The 20,523-nt window shown below is 39.2% G+C and overlaps 1 protein-coding gene across 12 annotated transcripts in view; it reads right to left on the reverse strand.

The window, feature by feature from the left end:
* vav2 (vav 2 guanine nucleotide exchange factor) overlaps positions 1 to 20,523 on the reverse strand; it is a 169,412-nt gene that overhangs the window by 36,411 nt on the left and 112,478 nt on the right. For all 12 annotated transcript variants that reach the window (XM_020601014.1, XM_020601017.1, XM_020601016.1 and 9 more), the window contains 2 exons: positions 15,940 to 15,998; positions 6,993 to 7,061 (listed from right to left, as the gene is read on the reverse strand). In XM_020601014.1, coding sequence (XP_020456670.1) covers positions 6,993 to 7,061; positions 15,940 to 15,998 — 128 coding nt within the window. The remainder of the gene's footprint in view (positions 1 to 6,992; positions 7,062 to 15,939; positions 15,999 to 20,523) is intronic.

The following is a 20,523-nucleotide window of genomic DNA, read 5'->3' on the forward strand; positions in this document are numbered from 1 at the left end:
TTGCCAAGGCGATGAATATAAATGACTTTGCGGGAGGACCTTCTTGGTGTTACCGCTTCATGCAACGCAACCGCCTCTCTATCAGAGCACGGACAACTGTTAATATGTTACGTTAACATACCGCCTATTCACGTTATGTTAACAGACGCATATTCAGCCTGTTGTTCTCCATTTTATTGTTATTAAGATAACTTGCCTTTCAAGATGAAATGTATGTTCTTGGTCTCTGATTTTATGAAATATATTTCCCCCAAAAAGTGCGACTTATAGTCCAGTGCGACTTATATATGTTTTTTTCTTCTTCATTATGCATTTTTTGGCTGGTGCGACGTATACTCAGGAGCGACTTATAGTCCGGAAAATACGGTAATATAGCTATTAAGAAGGTTCTGGGTTTAAACCTCACAGCTGAACCAGGGCCTTTCTGTGAGGAGTTTGCGTCTTCTCCCCCATGTCTGTCTCTGTGTGCCAGTCCTCTTCAGCCTGGTGACCTGTCTAGGCCGAACCCCACCTGGTCTGGGATTGGTTCCCGCCCCCATGAGAACAGGATAAGCAGTGGATGGTTGATTCACAGGGGAAGTGGACAATCTTTTTTTTTTCTTTAGATTTTAAACTCAAGGTTACAATTAGATGGATGGTTAATGTTAGGTATCAGTTGGAGTTGAGGCATTGGTGGTTAAAGTTATCACTTCAGGGCTCCAGGGCTTGCACGCTGAAAGTGTGTCTATGCATTGCTAGAGAGACAGCGAGAAGAAAGAGGGACATATTTCTTGCAAGTGTGCTAAAACTGTCACACTGCAACTTTCCGATTTATGTTCCCTTGTTTCTTGGGCTTTAGTGGACACTAATAAATCATTTAAATGCATTCACTGTATGTGTGCGTGTTTTGGTGTGTACTGGTGCATGTGTATGCATCGCAATGCATCAGTGAGACAGAGCAGAGTCCCGAGAACTCATAAATTAGGTCTTTTTCTTTTTTGTCTGATTATACAATGGGTGTGTGTTTGCATGCAACTAGTCTTCTAGTTGCCCCCAGCCCTCAATACAATGGAGAGGAACATCTGAGTATGAACCACCAAATATCCCCAAAGGCCTGGCTGCCTTACAGGCACCTAAAAATACAGGCAGTCATTTTGCTTTGTGCGGTGATTTTCTGTGTGGCATTGGCCTTTAGCAGCATGACAATGCTGCCACACTGCATCTGTACAAGATGATAAATTCAAATGGTTTAATGGAACATTATAAACAAACAAAAAAGTATATGCTAGAAGTTGCTGGGCAATACAAACATGGCCAGAGTAGTAGTCTGACTGATTTGGGCACTGTCAACATTAGGGCAACAATGAGTGAAGTTTGCAACACGTTAATTACTTTGACTACACTACCACATTCTAGTTAAATACAACGGGAACAAATAATATCAAACGTTTAGCCGGTTAAGTATGACTCTGGGTTTAACAAAAAAGAAAGCAATTTTTAATATGCAAATATGAAAATACTATTATTACAACTTGGATTCCTAGCCACGGGAAGGTTCTGTATTTATTCATTCCACAAACACAACTGTGGAAGTAATTATCCCTGGTGTATGAGTCTTACATAACATTACCAGCTGAAACAAAGAATCATCTGTTTTTATGTCATGCAGTGCATAATTTAGACTGCAACATGCTGATAATTACATTCAGAACAATAAAAGACATCACTGGTTATGAATGAGTGGTGATGCTAATTGCCAAATTTCAATTTGTCTAAGATTTAACTGTCAAGAGATTCTTTAACCATACAGCCAGTAGTGTACAGTGGTAATATAAGGTAAACAAATGAACTACTGTAAGTCAGATTTTCACAGCGAAGCTCACTGAGTGCAGTACAGTATATTGTTCACGTGCATTTAGCTCAGATATCTATAATTGTCTTTCTTATACTCATGCAGTATATGTTTATACAGTATGTTTGTTTCATGTACTGTAAGTTGTGGTTTTATGTACAGCAGCTGCAGTGTCGCTGGTTATTTAACTGTGACCATTATTACTTATAGTATTTGATGAAGGAAATAACAGGTTTAAATATGGTTAATGGTAATATGTATATAATGAATTAATAGTTTATTCAATTAAATATTTATTTAATCATTTAATAAAGTTTGTTATATGATCATCACTATTACTTGCAGATTTAAAGTGAAAATGATAATCTATACAATCCTACTGGCCATTTCTAGTTCATTCCGAATGTGTTCAAGCAATTTTATTAAGTTTCTTTTTGTTTTTTTAAAGTTGACTTAATACACTGCTGTGAATAATACCTAGACTGAGCTCTGTCTCTTTTCAGGCTATTGACTTTCCATGCCAGTTTTCCCAAGGGATTAATGGAGCAAAATAAACTGCAAAAGAGTGACACAAAGGGCTTGTGACACCGTTTGCTGTGGAATAGAAATCCATATGTGCCTTTCATAGAGGAAAAAGTCCCTTGGCGACTGTGCCTGACACACCCCCATTTCATGCTTTGTCGATCCCAGGATGTAGTCATTCCAGACAGGGAGGACTCCAAGTTAAACGACATGAAGACCTAAAATCACAAAGCCAGAGGGAGGAAGTATGATCCATGTTTACCACATTAACCTGGTAAACCTCGAATTGGAGATCCTCCTGCAAACAGACAGCGCTGGGGAAGCTACTTTGAAAGCATAGCTTGGTAGCTTTGCATGCTACCAGTTGCAGTACTTCACACTGGAAGAAACTGAACTACAGCAAATCTACCACACTGCTACTGTAGTTTGGTTAACTAAAGATACGTAGAGAAAGTAGTTCAAACTATTTTGTTTAAAAAAAAAAGTTAACTGCCAATATACTTGTGGCATAATGAAATATAAGACAGAATAGACACATGCTGGCAAAAAAGTGCAACTCAGTTGGGTTTATTACATGAGACCTAAACCTGTCCTAAATAAAACAAGTTCCACAAGGACAAAATTGCAAGGAATGTTATATTTTTATTGTCAACAAATCTGAATTTTGTTTTATCTGACTATAAGACAGCAGTAAAGAGAAATAAATAATTTGCACCTTTTTAGAGAGTGTGAACAGCTTGAACACTGGCCTAAATAATGGCCTTATCTTTTATCTTGTCAGAGCAGAATCTCTTTGATTATATGACACATAAGGAGCCTGTCAAAGTTCTTATCCAGCAGGCCACTCTGTTTAGCAATGAGACCGTTTGTGCCAGCACTGAAAATGGTAAAATAAAAATGATTTCTTTCCTTTTAAGGCCCAAAATTGTTTGTAGTCTCAGTAGTTACACAAAAATTGCAAAAAAAAAAAAAAAAAAAGGTCATTTAACTACTTGAGTCACTATGCAGATATGAATGTAGTTGAACTGGCAGCAAGCTACTGCAAAATGTAGTTAAAATATCTGTTTAATTACAGGTAGTTTACTACTCCCCAACACTGCAAACAGATATAGTCCAGCAGAATGCAAACCAGAGCAAGTTCCACAAGTCTATACCAGCACCAATCACAGAATCTCCATAACATTTATTTAGAGCGATCCTTTCTCGGTGAGCTCATACTGACAGTTAAAGCCCCAATCCACCTCACCTGACATAAATTCTTTTGACATAATATTGTAAATATGGAAATCAACAGTAAGTGACCTCGAGTAAAGCTCTACAATGATACACAGTCAACCGCAAACTTTCTTTATGTTTAGGCAATACTGCTTACCCACAACAATTTTGACAAATATATCCAATAAATGAGTTGTATTACATTAGTGGACATTGAACTATCCTCAGAGACCTCTGAGGTCCACTAGCTCAAGTCTTTTGACTCCTACAGATTAAATGAGATGGCGATCAATTTTTTGCTGCGCGAGCTATGGGGGACTTCCATTTAGCGTTTGGTCCACTGGAATGACCTCTGTTTTTTAAACCTCACCTCAAAATCCAATTTTATGGATTGCTTTTCATAGCAGTTAGTATCCTTTGTCATCTTACTACTGAACTTAATGATGCCATTTTATTGATTTTTATTGTTTGCTGTAACCGTGTTTTACGTCAGGCTGCTACATTTTTTTCACATTAAATATTTCATGTCACAATATTGCAGTTTTATTCCTCACATGCTGTTGTTTTTATGATACCATATGTCCTGTCCTGTTGTATTGTTCTCTTCCTCTTGGAGGCTCTTATAAAGTACAACCATCCATAAAAATGACTATTATGATGGTGGTAAGATCATCACCATGCTCTCCTCTCCCAGTCATGCACTCATTGTAAATTGTGCATGCGTCAATATTTCAGGCTAATTAATAAGTCTTTGAGAGTATGGTTACGGCTAGCGTGGCCTATTTGCTAAGTGTGTCCAACTGTATTAGGTGAAGGACCTGCTGATGAATCAATTATGCGTCTGTCCACTGATGAAACAAAATGCATACGTGTTCTTTGTAAAAGGTCAAGAGCAGCATGATTAATTCAATAAGACCCAATCCTCTGCACCTATGGGTTACACAGAGAGCACCGTGTTACACCACCACTGACCATTTCAGACAAACAGATGAACTCTAGCTTCAGGTTCACTGAAGCTGCTGCCATGGTTTCCTGGGTCAAAACTCATTTGTAGATAAAGGAGAATTTGGAGGAAGGAGGTTGAAGGTAAATTAAAGGCATAGCCACTAGCTATAGACACCGTACACTATATATCAGGCTGCAAAACATACTTTCATGCTCACTTGATGATTTACCGGTGGGCTCAGAGAAACCTATTGCTATGGATATCATGCACCCCACTAAATCTTTCAGTTCTTTCCAAATCTAAGCGACCAGCATGCTGGGGATATTTCTTTATGATGGATTTAGAGTAAAATAAGGAAGAAGGGAACTAACTTTAGCTACTTTGATATTTCCTCAAGCATTAAGGGGTACATCAGTAACTCAATAACTACAAGGACAAGCATGACCACTAATTTCTACTTTTTTATACAGAAGAAGCTTGAAGAACTTAAGTAAAAGTACAAAAGTATTAGCATCAAAATATACTTATAGTGCAAAAAATAAAATGACTCATTATTGAGAATGGCACAGTATACAGTACATTAATGCTGTTGGTAAAATGGGAGCTAACTTTAAATACTTTATATGCTTATAATTTGAAGTACACACTGCTGGGTATGTTGTGACTTTTCCACTGAGGACCAGTAAATCTAATGATTATACTGTATTTTGTTTTATAAACCTCATTCTGAAAAGCAACTAGTAAAGTTAGCAAATAAATGTAGTGAGTGCAAAGTGCAATATTCTTCTCTGAAATGTAGTGAAGTCAAATAATGAAGTATCAGAAAATGAAAATATTCAAGTAAAGTATAAACACCTCAAAATTACAATACTTGAGTAAATGAACGTAGTTACTGTCCGCCCCTCTGTGGAACTATGTTTCCTATAAAGCTTTGTGAGATATTGCTAAGGATTGAGCGAGTCAGGCTGTGGGCTAACCTTTCTGATTATATTTTGGCAAACTAGCATGATCACAGGTATGCTGAATTAACTCCTAGCAGTGCCTGTTTAGAAAGTGCCCTGGGATTTACAGACAACTATTACTGGATTACTTTGATGCTGAAGCAAAGTCAAAACATGATGATTCTCAGTGAGGTTCTGACATTATTTGCAGCACAGACTTTCTGATTTCTTAGTGGATTTAAGGACATTTACGGCTGTGTGCTCAGATTTCACAGACTTGTTACGACTCAGAGAAGAAGCAAAACTTGCAATTTGGCAATGTGTTTGTCTCTTCCTCAGATGAGGTGTCCAACAAAATACTGCACTAGTGAAGAGGGTACATACTACACTAGTACTGTAACTTGACGTGCTTTTACTATTTTCTCCATTCTCTTCAGGATCCCTTTCTGTGCAAGCCTGATTTTGGTTTTAACAGTAAAAGCCTGTCTTTATCTCTGTCAAGCGTGCAGGGCTACATGTTTGTCTAAGATGCACTCTAATCCAGTATTAGCCCACTTGGCTTGCACTCCTCTCCTTTAGCAAGTGCACATTCCTCATCCCCTAAAGACCATCACAATCATCTATTCAGCAGGCATAGATGTATAGCTTGCAAGCTCTCTCCGTCTCCTCCCTCCTGTCTGTCTGTGATGAATGACACCCATCTCAGAGTGACTAACTAATGATCCTCTATTAATCTTAGTGGAGCAGCTGCTGTCACCGCTGCAACCATAGCCAACTCTGAGACCCTACGACTCTCCTTCACACCCAGCAGAACCCACCCGCCCACTTAACAGACTCCAAACCTGGCAACCAGACACTGAGACAGACAGGCCAGAAACCAGAGGAGAGCTGGTGTCACCATGGCAACAGGCAGGGTGACAGAGGGCTCCACGCTTATGTAATTAGGCAGTTAGAGTTAAGTGGAAGAAGTAGCAATCACAGTTCACGTTAAAACATCACAGGATGTGTCCTGCGTTGGTAGAGAATATTTTTTATGAGCATCCAAATGTATTCATTATATATCCAGGAATTCATCTAAGCTTGTTGATTATATAAACACACAATCAGATAGAAAATGTCAATGATGCAAAAACATAAATAATTTGTTGTTTCATTATTCATACATGAATGTTATTCTATTACTTCAGCAGGCTCCAGCTTACCTGCAGCGTGTTCAGCAGTTCTTTTTCAAGTCTATCCATTTGTATGTTTAATTCTGATTAGAACAAACCCTGCTGAAAACATGATTAAAGCAATCTGTGGTTTTAAAAACTGAATATTTGGTCTTAATTATGTACATGTGGGTCACTGTGCGACTGTCTTAATCACGCTGTGGGGACTGAAATTAGTTTTCACAGTCCATTAGGGTGACAAAGTATACGACTGTGTTTTTAAGATTTGGGTTAGGTTTAGTGTTAGATAAAGGTTGAGTCTCCAGATATTGAATTTAAGTAACTGCAGTGTTTGTGTGGGTATATTTGGTGGAAAGTATACTTACTCTGCCAGCTCTTCAAGGCTCCGGTACACATCATCCTCATTCAGAGCTGTGTCCTCCGAAGGAAAGGGCCTGGTACACACACAAAAACAGCACAATTAATCACTGTGTTTATAATTTCATCATGCGACATCACTACGCACGCCACAGTGTCCCAGGAAGAAAAATAACCAGTCAGAAACTATGTGTTCTCTCTGTCAGGGTGTCACTCTCAGCTCCATCATTTCAGCAGCACAACAGCCGGATGCACTCATCAGTCATGAAGAACACGGGTAACACATCAGCACACTACTGGTGGCACATAAAAAAAAAGCTGGCATTTTCCCACAGCCAACTCTTTCATGGTGGAGATCGGTCTTTTTTCAGTTGGTTGGCCAGGTGTCTTCTAAGTCCCCTCTGGGATTTGTCCATCTTCCAAGGCCCCTCAGGCACAGTGTATTGAAAATGATAAAGTTAAGAGCTATAATATTTCTCCACAACAAAAGTGACCTTCTTTACGTGAATCCATACTTTTTGTTGTAAAATATATCGGATACAAAACACTGCAATCAACAAGCATAGATAAAATCATGTACGCCCATCCTTCCACTCATTCAATAATTCACATAACTGATCCCGGTCTTCTTCTGTTCTCATTTCTGCTCACACAGTATCAACAAACACAACACTCCGGGGAAATGACAGAATTAAAAAAAAGGATAACTAATCAATTAGCGCTTTAAACAGGTTGGGTTTATTTCTAATCTTTTTAAAGATATCTGCTTTCCACAAACATTACTCTCAAGTGCATGATTTGCCCAGCCATGTTTATGATGTTTTGTTTTTCCTTTTCCCCCCCCCACAGGAGTTGATTGCTACAAATTATAGCCTGTTATCTTAATGCTGTGCACAATTGAATCCCATTAAAATCAGAGAGGTCATCAATGCTAATCATCAAACATGCAACTATTACTGCCATGGAAATCACTTTTATTATTAAAATGATCCTTGAATCAGTAAAGATGCTAAATATTTTATATGGAAAAAATAAACTCTTGCATGTAGAATTTGTCGGTGCTTTATCAGCTTTCAAATGCTTCAAATATTTTCAGTTTAAGGAGTTTGTTATTTGGTTCTAGGGGTCTTGTGTTTGTTTCACTGTGGTAGCAGCACACTGCTGTTACCATTCTCTCCACAAGCAATAAATCCCACACAAAGCAGGAAGGTTGACCTTGACTCTTGCTGTATAATGTAACTACTGAACACATGATTTGTTTTCCTAGGAGCCACAGGACACACACACAAACACTTGTACGTCTGCCTTTGTAAGGACACTCATTGACATAATGCTTTCCCTAGCCACTAATATCTAGTATATATAGTCTGATGAATATGAGAAATGATGTGAATCATATGCTGTGGCCTGTGATCTCAGCCCAGCTGAACACCTTTGGGAGATGTCAGGCAGCGTCTCCACCACCATCGTCCAACACCAAATAAGGTAATGTCTTTTAGAAGAATGGTGTCCATCCCTCCAGTAGAGTTCAGAGACTTGAGGAGTTAATGCCAAGCTGCACTGAAGCTGTTCTGGTGACGCCTGGTGGCCCAACACCTGGCTAAGCTATTGACTGTTGGTTTTTCTTTATTTCTGTCATGTATGAATGTGGGTGCACTGAAGAATTTTAGAATAGACGCTGTCAAAGGTTATACAAATTTTAAAGCCCTCAAAGACAAACTATGGTCAAATATATTTTAAAGATCTTAAGCCAAGTACTACAGGCTATATACTGTATATAATTACTAACTTCTATGAACAACATATGGAGGAGGTTGCTGGTGACTGATAAAAACTGATAAAACATGCACCCCAAACATGGATTAATGGATGATACATTGTGGGAAGGTTCAAGAAAGATACTGCAGCAGAAAAGAGTACAAATAAAAAGATTGTATGAGTGTGTTTTGTAGCTGGAACAGTTCAGTGCCTAAGGCCACATTATTAACGACTCTCAGAAAAGCACTTGGCTTTAAAAGTGTTTGAGTGCATTTAATAAAGATATGATAACAGACACAGACCTGTTAGCGGCTGAAGGTCAAATATCTCACTATTAAGTGAAACTAGATTATGCACATAAAGCAATGACAACAGCAATTTTGTCTTGTCATTTTAGTTGTGTATATTTGCAGGATTGTATGTGCGTGCCAAGCTACAGTACATGTATCAATGCATCACCAGGAATTAGCCTAGTATGTGTAATTGAAGCAGCGACCACCCTGAAAGCATGTCAGCCATCAGGTTAATGACTGTTCAGTCAGATAGTCAAAGGTCAGCTTGTCACCCTCAGGCTTCTGCGTGCACACACAAACGTGCAAAGAATCGTGCATCCTCAGCCTCCACCCTCTTCTCTGATTCATTTACTCTAATTTTTTTTTCTACATGTAAGTGGTGTTACTTTGTGAAACCTCTGTATTTTCAAGAGCTAATTACAAGCATTATTATTAAGAAATAATAATACAAAACTGCCTGATCTGATTTATGTTACTTTCTCACACAATGTTATGAACAGGAACCCAGCGCAGAAGGCGCTTCCTCCAGAGCGTAATAACACACCCACATCTGATTGGCCCCCGCCAATGAAATGTGCATTATATTATGGAGTCCCGCAGGGCTAAATTTAATTACATAGTAGTTTGTGGGGATATGCGCTGGTATCTATCACCTCAGTGTTGTTTTGTGGAGACAAACATTGTCCAATGCTGCCGTTTTAATTTCTCTTAAATGGTCCAACCCGGTGTAATTGACCTATGTTTATAATTTCATCAGAACTCCTCTGATGAGCTGTTGCTTTACTCAGTACCGCGCTATTGTTTTTCCTGCAAGCATGTTGCTCAGGTCTGTGGCGATTAGGAGTGGATGTTCTGCTTGTGGACAAAGGGTTTTCTAACTAATCAATTAATAATACAAGGTTTTGTTCATTTGTTAATGATTTACACCTATGATTACCCCCTTATTGGCAACAGTCCCTCCTGATTAGGCTCATTTAATTTAGGATTTTCCTATTTTGTCATTATTGATTCAGTGCGAGGAATATATTTTTCTCTTTTTAGTTAAGATGTTGTCTAGAGATGTGTTTTAAAATAGGCTTTTTCAGCAGAAAGACTTGCTGCACATATTGTAACAAAATAGTTCAGTTTAAATCTTTGTGTGAAGAGTTTGTTCAAACTGCTGGTTAGAACAGCAGTTTGTGATTAAAATACTGATTGACTGATGTATTTGTTGTAAATTTGTTGTGTTCCTTTTAGCTTCTATATTTTTTCTTTTTTTAAAGCTTCTTTAGTGCATCTGTGTTTCTTTAACCAGTTTATCATTTTCCACTTTCATTGGGCTCTTATTTGTGTATCTTTTTGGGTAACTCTTCAATTTATAGGTTAGTAACATAACTAATTGCATAGAAAACAAAGTCTATTTTGTTCACTTATGATGATTTTTTTTCCTATAAATTGCTACACTAATATAAAGTATATTAGTGTGTGACCAGCAGTTCACCTAAAATGTTTCCAGGCCAACATAAAATTAAACATGTATAAAAAAAATTATAAAAAAAAAAATCAAACAAAGTGAATTCAGAGTTCTTAAAAAGAAACTTGTAGGAAATTATTAGGAACTCATGGACCCATAAAATGAAGCGTTATCTGTTATTTCCCTCTGCTGCCTAGGGTGAGGGGGCTTTGAGAGGGGCATGAGGGATTGCATGATTGCATTTGTTCGTGTGTTATTGCCCAGTGAGTTGTTTGATTTGATTAAAGGTTTTTAAAAAAAAATCTCCCTTGCATATCCTGGGCAGGGCAAAAAATTTAAAGCAGCTGCATAATATAAGTGGAGCTTTTCTTACAAATTAGAAAAGACCAAGTAGCTTTTTGATTTGTGATTTTAGTACAAGGACAATTCTTAATATTTCCCCATCTTTTCAACTCTCTTTTCCCTTCAAACTGTGCTTTCGAGATTAAATTCATTATTTCAGTTAACTCTAATCTGCTTGTGAGCATGTTAAATTTCTTCTTAACTGTCCATAAAGCCAATACTGGCATAAAAGCAATTGTAACAGAGTGAACTGGTTCCGTTGATCGACTACTGTCAAACAGTAAAACAACAATGTAGTCATTATGTGTGATAGCAGCTCAAATGTTCAGCAGTGGAAGCATTTTCTTTTCCCAGGATGCAGCTTTGCTTCTGCAGGGGTTGATAAATCGCTGGAGCTCAAACAAACTAGTGCACTTTGTCACTTATTGTACCATGGCTGTCCATAAACCTTCTGCTTTCCCCTTCAAACCTGGAACTGCAGCTTCATTTCACAGACGTTCTTGCCTGGTGAGTGTGTGTATGAGTGTGAGCTAAGAAACGTACAGTCAGTAAGGGAACTTTTCAGCCCCTTTCGAGTTTCCACATTTTGTAGATTCAATTGATTTTTTTTTTTTGTGGCAAAGTGAAAAAAGTCTTTTGGAATGTTTTGAAAATGTATAAAAAATTAAAAACTGAAAACCATTTACATAAACTATGTATTCAGACCTTCACTTAGTACTTGGTTAAAGCACTGTTGGCAGCAATGCCAGGTTCAAATTTTCTTGGCATTGAAGCTACAAGATTGGCACATGTTTCTTTTGGAATTTTCTTCCAGTCTTGGCAGAATCGGTCCAGGTCAGCCAGGTTGGATGGGGAGCGTTGGTGCACGGCCATTTTCAGGTCTCTCCAGAGATACGCCATTGGGTTCAGGTCTGGACTCTTGCTGGGCCACTGCAGGACTTTCAGAGTTCTTCTGAAGCCACCCTTTTGTTTTCTTGCCGGTTTGCTTTGGGTCATTGATGTAAACCTTTGTCCAAGCCTGAGATCCTGAACATTCTGGAGAAGGATTTCATTTAGAATTGCTCTATATCTTTCTACAACTATCCTTCCCTTTATACTGACTAGTCCTCCAGTTGCAGTTACAGAAAAACATCCCCACAGCGTGATGCTGCCACCACCATGTTTGATAGTAGGGATGGTATTATTGAGGTTATGCTTACTGACTGGTTTTCTGCATACACACTGTTGAGAAATGTGACCAAATAGTTCAGTCATGACCACTGATGGGAGTGGGATGCACCAGAGCACAACTGCAAGTGTCATAACAAAAGGTCTGAATACTTATGCACATGGTATATTTTAGTCTTTTATTTTTAATAAATTTACAAAATACTCCGAACAACTGGTTTTGCTTTATCACTGTGGAGTGGTGTGTGTGTAGCTTGATGAGAAAAAAAATGTATTGAATCCATTTTAAGATGAGTCTGAAACCTAACAAAATGTGGAAAACATGAAAGGTCTGAATACTTTCTTCACTGACTGTTTGAGTAAGAGCCTTTTTTTACACACAGAAGTTATCTTTACAATGTTTCCGTGTGATATTATAGAGCAGATCGTGCACTGAATCCATATGAATAAAAAAATGAGGATATGTGTGATAACTGCATACTAATGTGTGTGAAATAATTCAGTGGTGCGAGGGGGCAGAACTGTAAGAAAGGGAAGAAAGACTCATGAAAACGCTGCTTCTTAACACTACGGCTGCTCAACAGCTCATGCTATGCACTGTGACCTCTTCATCTGCTTAAAAAACAAAGCATAGAAACACATGCACATTTATTTTGTTGACTATATCTCCCTGATGAATTTTACCGCTGCATGGAAGAATTGCCTGGATGAAGCATCTTTAAAGCCTCACATGGTTTTTCATGAATTACAAAAAGGCTGAAATGTTTCTTTTATTAGTTGATCAACCAAAAACTAACAGGCATATATATTGATATATTGATAAGCAATTAACTGTTTGGGTCATTTTTAAAATAGAAATAATTTTCTGGCTCCACCTTCTCAGATGTGAAAATTTGTTACTTGTTACAGTTTTATGCCGTTTGTAAATATAATATTTATGTGAAGGTGTCACTTTGGCTTCTTGGAAATTTTGAGGGGAATTTTCATAATTTTTTAACAGAATAACTGACTACTCACTGCTAATGTTAATGTTGACTGGCTCATCAATCAATAATTAAAATCATTAATTACAGCCATCAATTCAACTGTGAGTCATTTAAAGACACACTAGCTAAGATTTTACTGTCTGATGAATCAAGTGAAAAAGAAAAGGAAGTGATGTCTCTCCACCACCCTCGCCAGCTCCTTGTGCCGCTCCCATCATTCTACCTACTGAAGAGTCTAACAAGTGTCCTCAAAACGTTCAGTATGAAGCGGTTTGCTTACTTGGGCAGTATATTTATTGTCAGCCAGATACTGGCTGCCCCTCAGAGACTAGGTGTGGTTTTAATCAATCTGGCATATTTTACAAATTCAAGGGTGAGTTAGAATGATCCTTATAAGAAAAGGTACATTTTAAAGAGTCATTCATACACAAAATCTAATAAATATCTTGGCTCTCTCGCATTCTACTTCCCTGATCCCCAAAGACCACAAGACACACCCAAACAGCAGGCATCAGTGATGAACTAGAAAGTCAGGAAGTGCAAAGGGGTTGAAGGGTAGAGCGGGGTTAGCTGAGGACAAAAACAGATTCACAGTCAGAAGGAGGCTGAGGTAGGGCTGGGTGGGGGTGGCTGACTGACAGAACCGATGAGGAGACAGGCTTGTACTGTAGATAAGCTGCGAGAAACACCAGGTCAACTCCAGGACACACAAAGAGGATTTAGAGTTTTGGACAAAAGAAAGAAAACTCTGGTTTTTGACAGTTTTTCTGGTGAACTGTTCAAACATTGAGAGACAAAAATCTGAGATTCTCTAAACAGTCCAAATTAAATAAAAACCCAAACTAAAAAAAATGTAATGAACATGAAACAATTTTGATATGGACATTTAGTTTTAATCAGTTCTTGTATGTGTTGTTTTGACTGATGTTTAATTCTTTTATTTTGTACTTATTTTTATTTTACCCGTTTCTCAAGGGAGACCTGGCCAAAACGGCATTACATGTTTCAGACCAGCACTTTTTAAAGTACAGACAAATAAATAAACTTCATTTTAGAATTTTTTTCAGTGATTATCTGTTTCCATTTGTCAGCCCTGTGATGGGCTGTGTACCTCTCTTCTTGCCCAGTATCAGCTGGGGGACCCCACCCACCTAGCAACCTTCTACAGAATAATCAGCAGAGATGATGAATGGATGGCTGTTGTTTTTTTTTTGTTTTGTTTTTTTGTCAAAATATGCAGAAAAGCTCCTGAGTAATGTCTGCAAAGCTTACTGTCAGTCGCCTCAAATGTCAAAACTGAGGGCAAAAACAAAAATCTTCAAGTGGCCCAGCAGAAACTGTGCCTTTGGACGTACGAGAAGAATTCAAGTTGGTTGGACCTTAAGAAGAGCGTGCACTGCTCAGTGAGTATGTGACTGCATGTCCAGTACTGTACATCTCTGGATGTGCAGAGGAGCACGCGAATCTGTGTCAGTGTGCAAAAATATTCTTAGTTTCCAGCTGGGGCTAGAATGCTGACACAATGACAGAGACATGAACGATCGAGGCCTGATTACAACGAACACACCTCAAAGACAAGATTGATGAGCTTCAACGGAACGTCAATGGACGAGCCTGCGGCAAAGTTACCGAGAGATTTAACACAGTCAGGAACTCTCCAGTCATTCTGAAGCTCAGTGGATGGCCCGATGTGGTGTCTGTGTTTAACTGATCTCAGACCCTGCGGTTATCGTCTGGGTACTGAGACCACCCTGACAAACTAAAGCTTTTAAATTGTTTTCTAAAACTATTTCTTTCAGGAAATATATTGATCTATATTAGTTTTGAATAGAATGGAAACTAAAGACAGACAGAAGAAGGTTAAAATGCAACAACTTGAAATAAAAAAAAAACCCTAATAAATAAATAATACAATAATGATAATTTCAAAAAATAAAACCTTAAAATGCATGGTGCAATTTGTTACTGTTCTTAAAATTAAAATAAGCACAAAATTATCATTAATGGTCATTTAATTTATTATTATTGGAGTACTGACTCTTTTTCCTTTTCAGTATCCATCTGAAATTCAGGAAGAAGAGGCACACCTGTCTCCATCTGCACCCTTTGCCAACTGAGGCACATTTTTCTTTTATTATAAGCTTCTTGATTTATGAAAAGACCTCAGGGTTTGCCGCTTCATACAAAAGGCCGCTTTAGGTATCACCTAGCCAGAGATCAACGGTGCAATATTTTACACAGATTTATTCCTGTGTGTGATTTACACCGAGGTCAATGAGCACTGACTTTGACACCTCACAGCAAAATGGTGAGAGTAGACAGGCTGTGTATTTGCCAGCAGTCAGCAAGTTGTGTTGTCTTTATTAATGGCATGGGACCTGCTCTCTCTGTCATTCTCCTTGTCTTTCGCCTCTCTTCATTTCCTGGCATTGCTTCTAATGGGCACGCTTCATCAACTCATTACTTAGAAGGATAAAATGGCTTTTTATGTAGCGCCAGTGAGCCACCAAGCTCCAAGCAGAATGAGTAAATGAAGAGAAATCAGAAGCCCATTTTAGGCCTGATAAAGCAGTGTGAACAATTTTCTCAGCTCACGATTATCTGTGAAACATTACTACCCCTGCATTCAATGTGGAATTCAAACTCAGACAGTAGTGCTCATGATGTACTAAATTTCTACATAAACAGTATGTAGCTGTACTTTGAGTGACAGATGAAAATGTGTTGTGATTTTTTCCCCCTCCGCATCATAACAGCAACTAAAAGCTGCAGCTAATTGCCTAAAAATGTAAATTGATTTAAATGAGCAGCTGATGTTAACAGCCACCCTGATCTTAATGTAGGTCTGAAAGTAAAAGCAGAACGCATTCATTCAAATGGTTTGTTTGTCACCCATATGTTTGAGAGCTATGGCTGTTCAAATGATAAATGAGAGAGTTTAAAACCAGACACATACCTGATGCCTTTGATTTGTGCAATGCTGTGGTGGGAAATCCTTGACAGAGCAGAGATTACCTGAAAGAAACAGAAATAAACTGTCACTCAGGAAGCTAATGGGGATTAAGAAAAATAGCAACATAAAAATCATTTTTCAGTCAACAATAGTTTAAAAAATTGTCAGAAGCAACAAACAAAAACCTCTCTAAAATATTTTTCAGGGACAACAGTCAGCTATGAAAGTAGCAAACTATTAATCAGAGGCAACAGACACCAATACATCAGGGTGAACAAACCAACTATAAAAGTAACTAAAAACCAAATCCAAATCAGAGAGCCATTATCAAAACATCATCAAACTACTAGCAGCATATACAATGTGTATTGACCAGTAAAGAGAAAAACTAGTTTTAGTTCAACATTCACTGCTCATCAAGGGTGATTCTCATACATCACACGTGCGTCTCAGCAGCCCGTCTCAGTTGTACGCAGCATCACACCGAACTGGTGTAAACATAATGAAGGCCACCATGTTAATGGTGACATCCAGAGACATGTGGCGCACAGTCACGGGTGACTGGGTACCACTTTGGTCTGATCACACGCCAACATGCATGTGGAGTCATGTACATGGCCGTCCTTGTATTTTCCTTACTGTACCTTCCGTCTCATTTTCTGTACTTTGGTAGTCTCCATACTTTTCCTTTGTATTTATTTATTTTTTTTTAAGTACAAGAGGGTTAGAAACGTGTCTCTATTTAAGCTGATTTAGCACCACACGAGTCACACGTAAGTGAATTTATGGATGAGGAGTACAGATGGCGTGGTTGCAGGGTCTACTGGGTCTAGCTCAGGAAGATGAGGAGACCACATCCCAAAACACACACACACACAAACCCAAACCCTATCTTCTACGCCTCATTACCCACTCCTGGGTGTATTTCAGCTTGCGACACCGTGGCAATAGCAGATGTCTCCTTGACAGGGAGGAGAAAACTGTTATCTCAACCTCTGTTCCACAGCAGGTGTACCATCTACAGCCTCTCTTCAAACTCCCTCTTCACTAAACACACAATGTAGCGTCTCACCATCTGAGCCTATGCTAATAGCTGCTGTGAAGAGGTGATACTTAAGCTGAAGCGCTGTTGACTAAAACCTTGCACTCTCTTTTCAAGTTGTTCTCATGTTTAACATACTAAGTTGTGGAGATATTCAGTTACACTTAACCACTGTGTGGGGGGGAAACCTCTACGGGCCAAACGCTTGACAGAATGATAAGGGGTTATTTTTCCTGAGTCACTAAAGACCCATCCAATAGGCCGTCATGTTCATGTTTAATGGTTCTAATATGGGCCCATTCCACTTTGCAGACAGAGACCAAAAAGAAAAGGTAGGCAGACAAAAGAAGGAGAAAAGGAAGAGGAGAGGGGAGAATAATGGTTTGCTAATTCAGCTCAATGCCTCAGTTTAGCCAGTGGTTAGGGTGTTTAATAAATCACTGTGGATAAACCCATTGTGCTGCTGGGTGGCAAGCTGCCCACCTGGCCATGCTGCAGGGAGGGATCACATATGGCATAGTGCCCTAGCGTCATTACTAGCTCCGTCTTTTTCAGTGTTATTGTCCTTGTAGAAGGGTGACAGACGACATAATTTCAAGACAAAACAGAAAAATCTAGATAAAAATACTAAACGTTAATCAAAGAGTTGGATGGATAAATGGGTAGGTAAACAATTTCTTTATTAAGCGGCAATCCATATTTAATGTGGAGTAGTGTGATCAGCTGCAATCAGATCTGGCTAAACACAGCTGGCTTCAGCCACATTTGTCCAGGTCCAAAGGATAACGAAGCTGCTGGCTTCCAGCCAGACAGGTCGCAGCAGGGCCAGAGCCTGCTTGGCCCGGGGGGAGACAAGACATGAGTGTGCCAGCACTGTGCATGCTAGCATGACGTCCACACATCACAGCACAAAGTCCATTAATATTAAATCTTGCATTTCCCAAGAATTGAGCAGTTTGTTCTCATGTTTTAGTGCATGTTAGCCTCAAGTGCCATAATGTGAAAAACACATCTCAATACTGGGAGTGCTGGTGGTTTGTTACTCCATCTGGTTTTGGTACAAAATGTAAATTTGCAATGTGTTTTCAGGAGAGATGAAGTAAGAATGTGTTCTCAAACTGTAATGAGAGTGCAAGTTGGATTTCTTATTTATCTTTGTAATGTAGAGCTACTGTTTCAGCGTAGGATTTAATTTTAACAACTTATTCCACTCTACCAAAAATCTCTTGAATGCATTCCCTAGCATTTAAAGCCTAGAGGCTGTGAGTGATACTGAAATGACAGATTATCATTGGAGTATCCCTTTATGTTCTGATCTTTTTAAAGCTGCCTTCTTTTATCCGTCTCATAATGCCACTCCTCAAACTTTCCGGCCTCTATTTAAAGGTGGCCTGTCTAGATGATTGCCTTCCTCTCCCTGCCTGTGTTTCTTTCCCTTTCTGACTAATGCAGTGTGCATTCACTTTCTCCTGATCCTCAGGTTTCAGTCAAAGCATTTGAGTCTCTAAGTATTATTAATTTCCCTCTCATCTTGTAGACCCCAGGGGATCTTAAATTTGGGGTTAGCCAGAGAATAAAGGCTCTTTCATCCCTCTAGGAATATGAAAAATGCACACGATTTCTAAAGCACCAAACCAATATCTTACCTTAATCACCATCCCACAGGCCATTGCTTTACCTGCATCTGACCTTTTCTGTCAGTCAGGAAAGTGTAACTGAAGACACGTTAATTCAGAAAACCTCACTGATGTAATTTCTATATGACACTGACATGCAATATTTATTTACTGTATAAAAATTCTGCATGCATGTGTGTTTGTGAGAGACAGGGAAAAGGAGTGGCATCTATGGATTAACTGTGAGGCGAAGCCAAGGGTTTGCAAACACATGCCATCTCCAGACTGTGGCCTCTGTACCAGCTGGTGCAAAGAGAAGCCTCATGTGACTGCCCTGCAGCAAATCAGAAGACTTGCAGGATCTGGTTTCACCTGTCAATTGGGACTTGACTGAATATGTATGGTCATCAATTAGGAGTCAGGTCAAATCAAACCTACAGCCATGTGCCACTCCATCATAAAACACACCCAACCGCTAATTCTGTTTGTATCAGATCTGAAATCAATGCATGTGTGGAAGTCATCCAACAAAGAGATAAAATTAATGAAAAAAATCATCACATTACTGTTATTTTCTCATTTCCCTCTCTGGGCTCCTCCTATAACAGTTAACTCCCAGATAGTGTGTGATATTTATGAAGTATTCACACTTTGATAAAACAGCATCGCTCTGCTTACAGTATGCCAGCCTGCCAAAGTCGTAGGCATGAAGCAAGCGGGGCAGGGAGTGGGAGAGCTGAGAGCAGATGGCTGAGTGGGAACCCTGCGTGCCCAACATCAATAATAGAACGATGGGCTGAGCGCGTCTGTGTGTGTGTGTGTGTGTGTGTGTGTCCCTGAGTCTGGGAGTTTCTGCCTTTTATAAATCTTCTCTTATGCCATCATGTCGTTTCTTTGGGCGCCGTGTCTTTTTCACTTCCTTTCACAATTTCTTGGTCTTCTGTATTGTGTACACTATACATACAAAAAACCTGTTGTCCAAAAATTCTTCCTCATTCCTGTACTTCACAGGCAATAAAGCAAAGATGCTGCCTTTGCAGAAGTGCGATCCAGAAGAATTTTTCTTCCATTCATTTAACTAAACAGTTGTTTACTTTCTTTTACATAGAGGTGATGAAAACTCAACATAGAGTCTCATTAAGGTGTTGGGCCACCTCGTGCCACCAGAACAGCTTCAATGCACCTTGACACTGATTCCACAAGTATCTGCACTCTACCAGAGGAATGAACACCCTTCTTCTATAAGATATTCCCTCGCGGTGTTCTGATGATGCTGGTGGAGACGTGGGTGTGTGAGGTCAACTTTTGGGGGGTGGGGGTCTACCGGGAGCAATGCTGGTTGTATAGCCTGACAGGTCACATCATTTTCATACTCAAACCAATCATTCCAAACAAAATAAAACTGTCCAGCAGAAATATGGCCACCATGGCCTTTGATGCCCAGGTAACTGAATTACAATCCTATCTATACACTTAGAGCTGACTACTGTCTGGCTTCTGGAAGCAACCGCCTGCCCTACCTTTAACTTGGCTTGCAGTTAGGAATTAAACATGGTCAATGCATTGATACAAATGAACAACAACCCATACCAACATACAAAACAGTAGTAAGTAAAATAAGAACTTCTTATTTCTTCTCCACCACCCTGGATAAAAGTGGACGTTAAAGAGACAACACAACCCCACATCTCATGGAATGTGTTGGGGTACAACACAAGCGCTGTGCAGGAAACTGCATGGATGACTATGATTAGTCACCAGAAATCAGCTCATGTTAAAGGTGCTGAATGCCATCAGGAGCTGGGCCTGTCTAAATCCTGATTGAAGTCACACTGGCACCTGCCACACTACAATAAATCCCCTCAAAGCTGATCCTCCAACTGCTTGATTATAGAGGATTTCACTGTCACTGCCTATGTCCAGGCAAGA

This window comes from Monopterus albus, unplaced genomic scaffold (assembly GCF_001952655.1).
Source record: "Monopterus albus unplaced genomic scaffold, M_albus_1.0 scaffold50.1, whole genome shotgun sequence".
NCBI classification, from domain to species: Eukaryota; Metazoa; Chordata; class Actinopteri; order Synbranchiformes; family Synbranchidae; genus Monopterus; species Monopterus albus.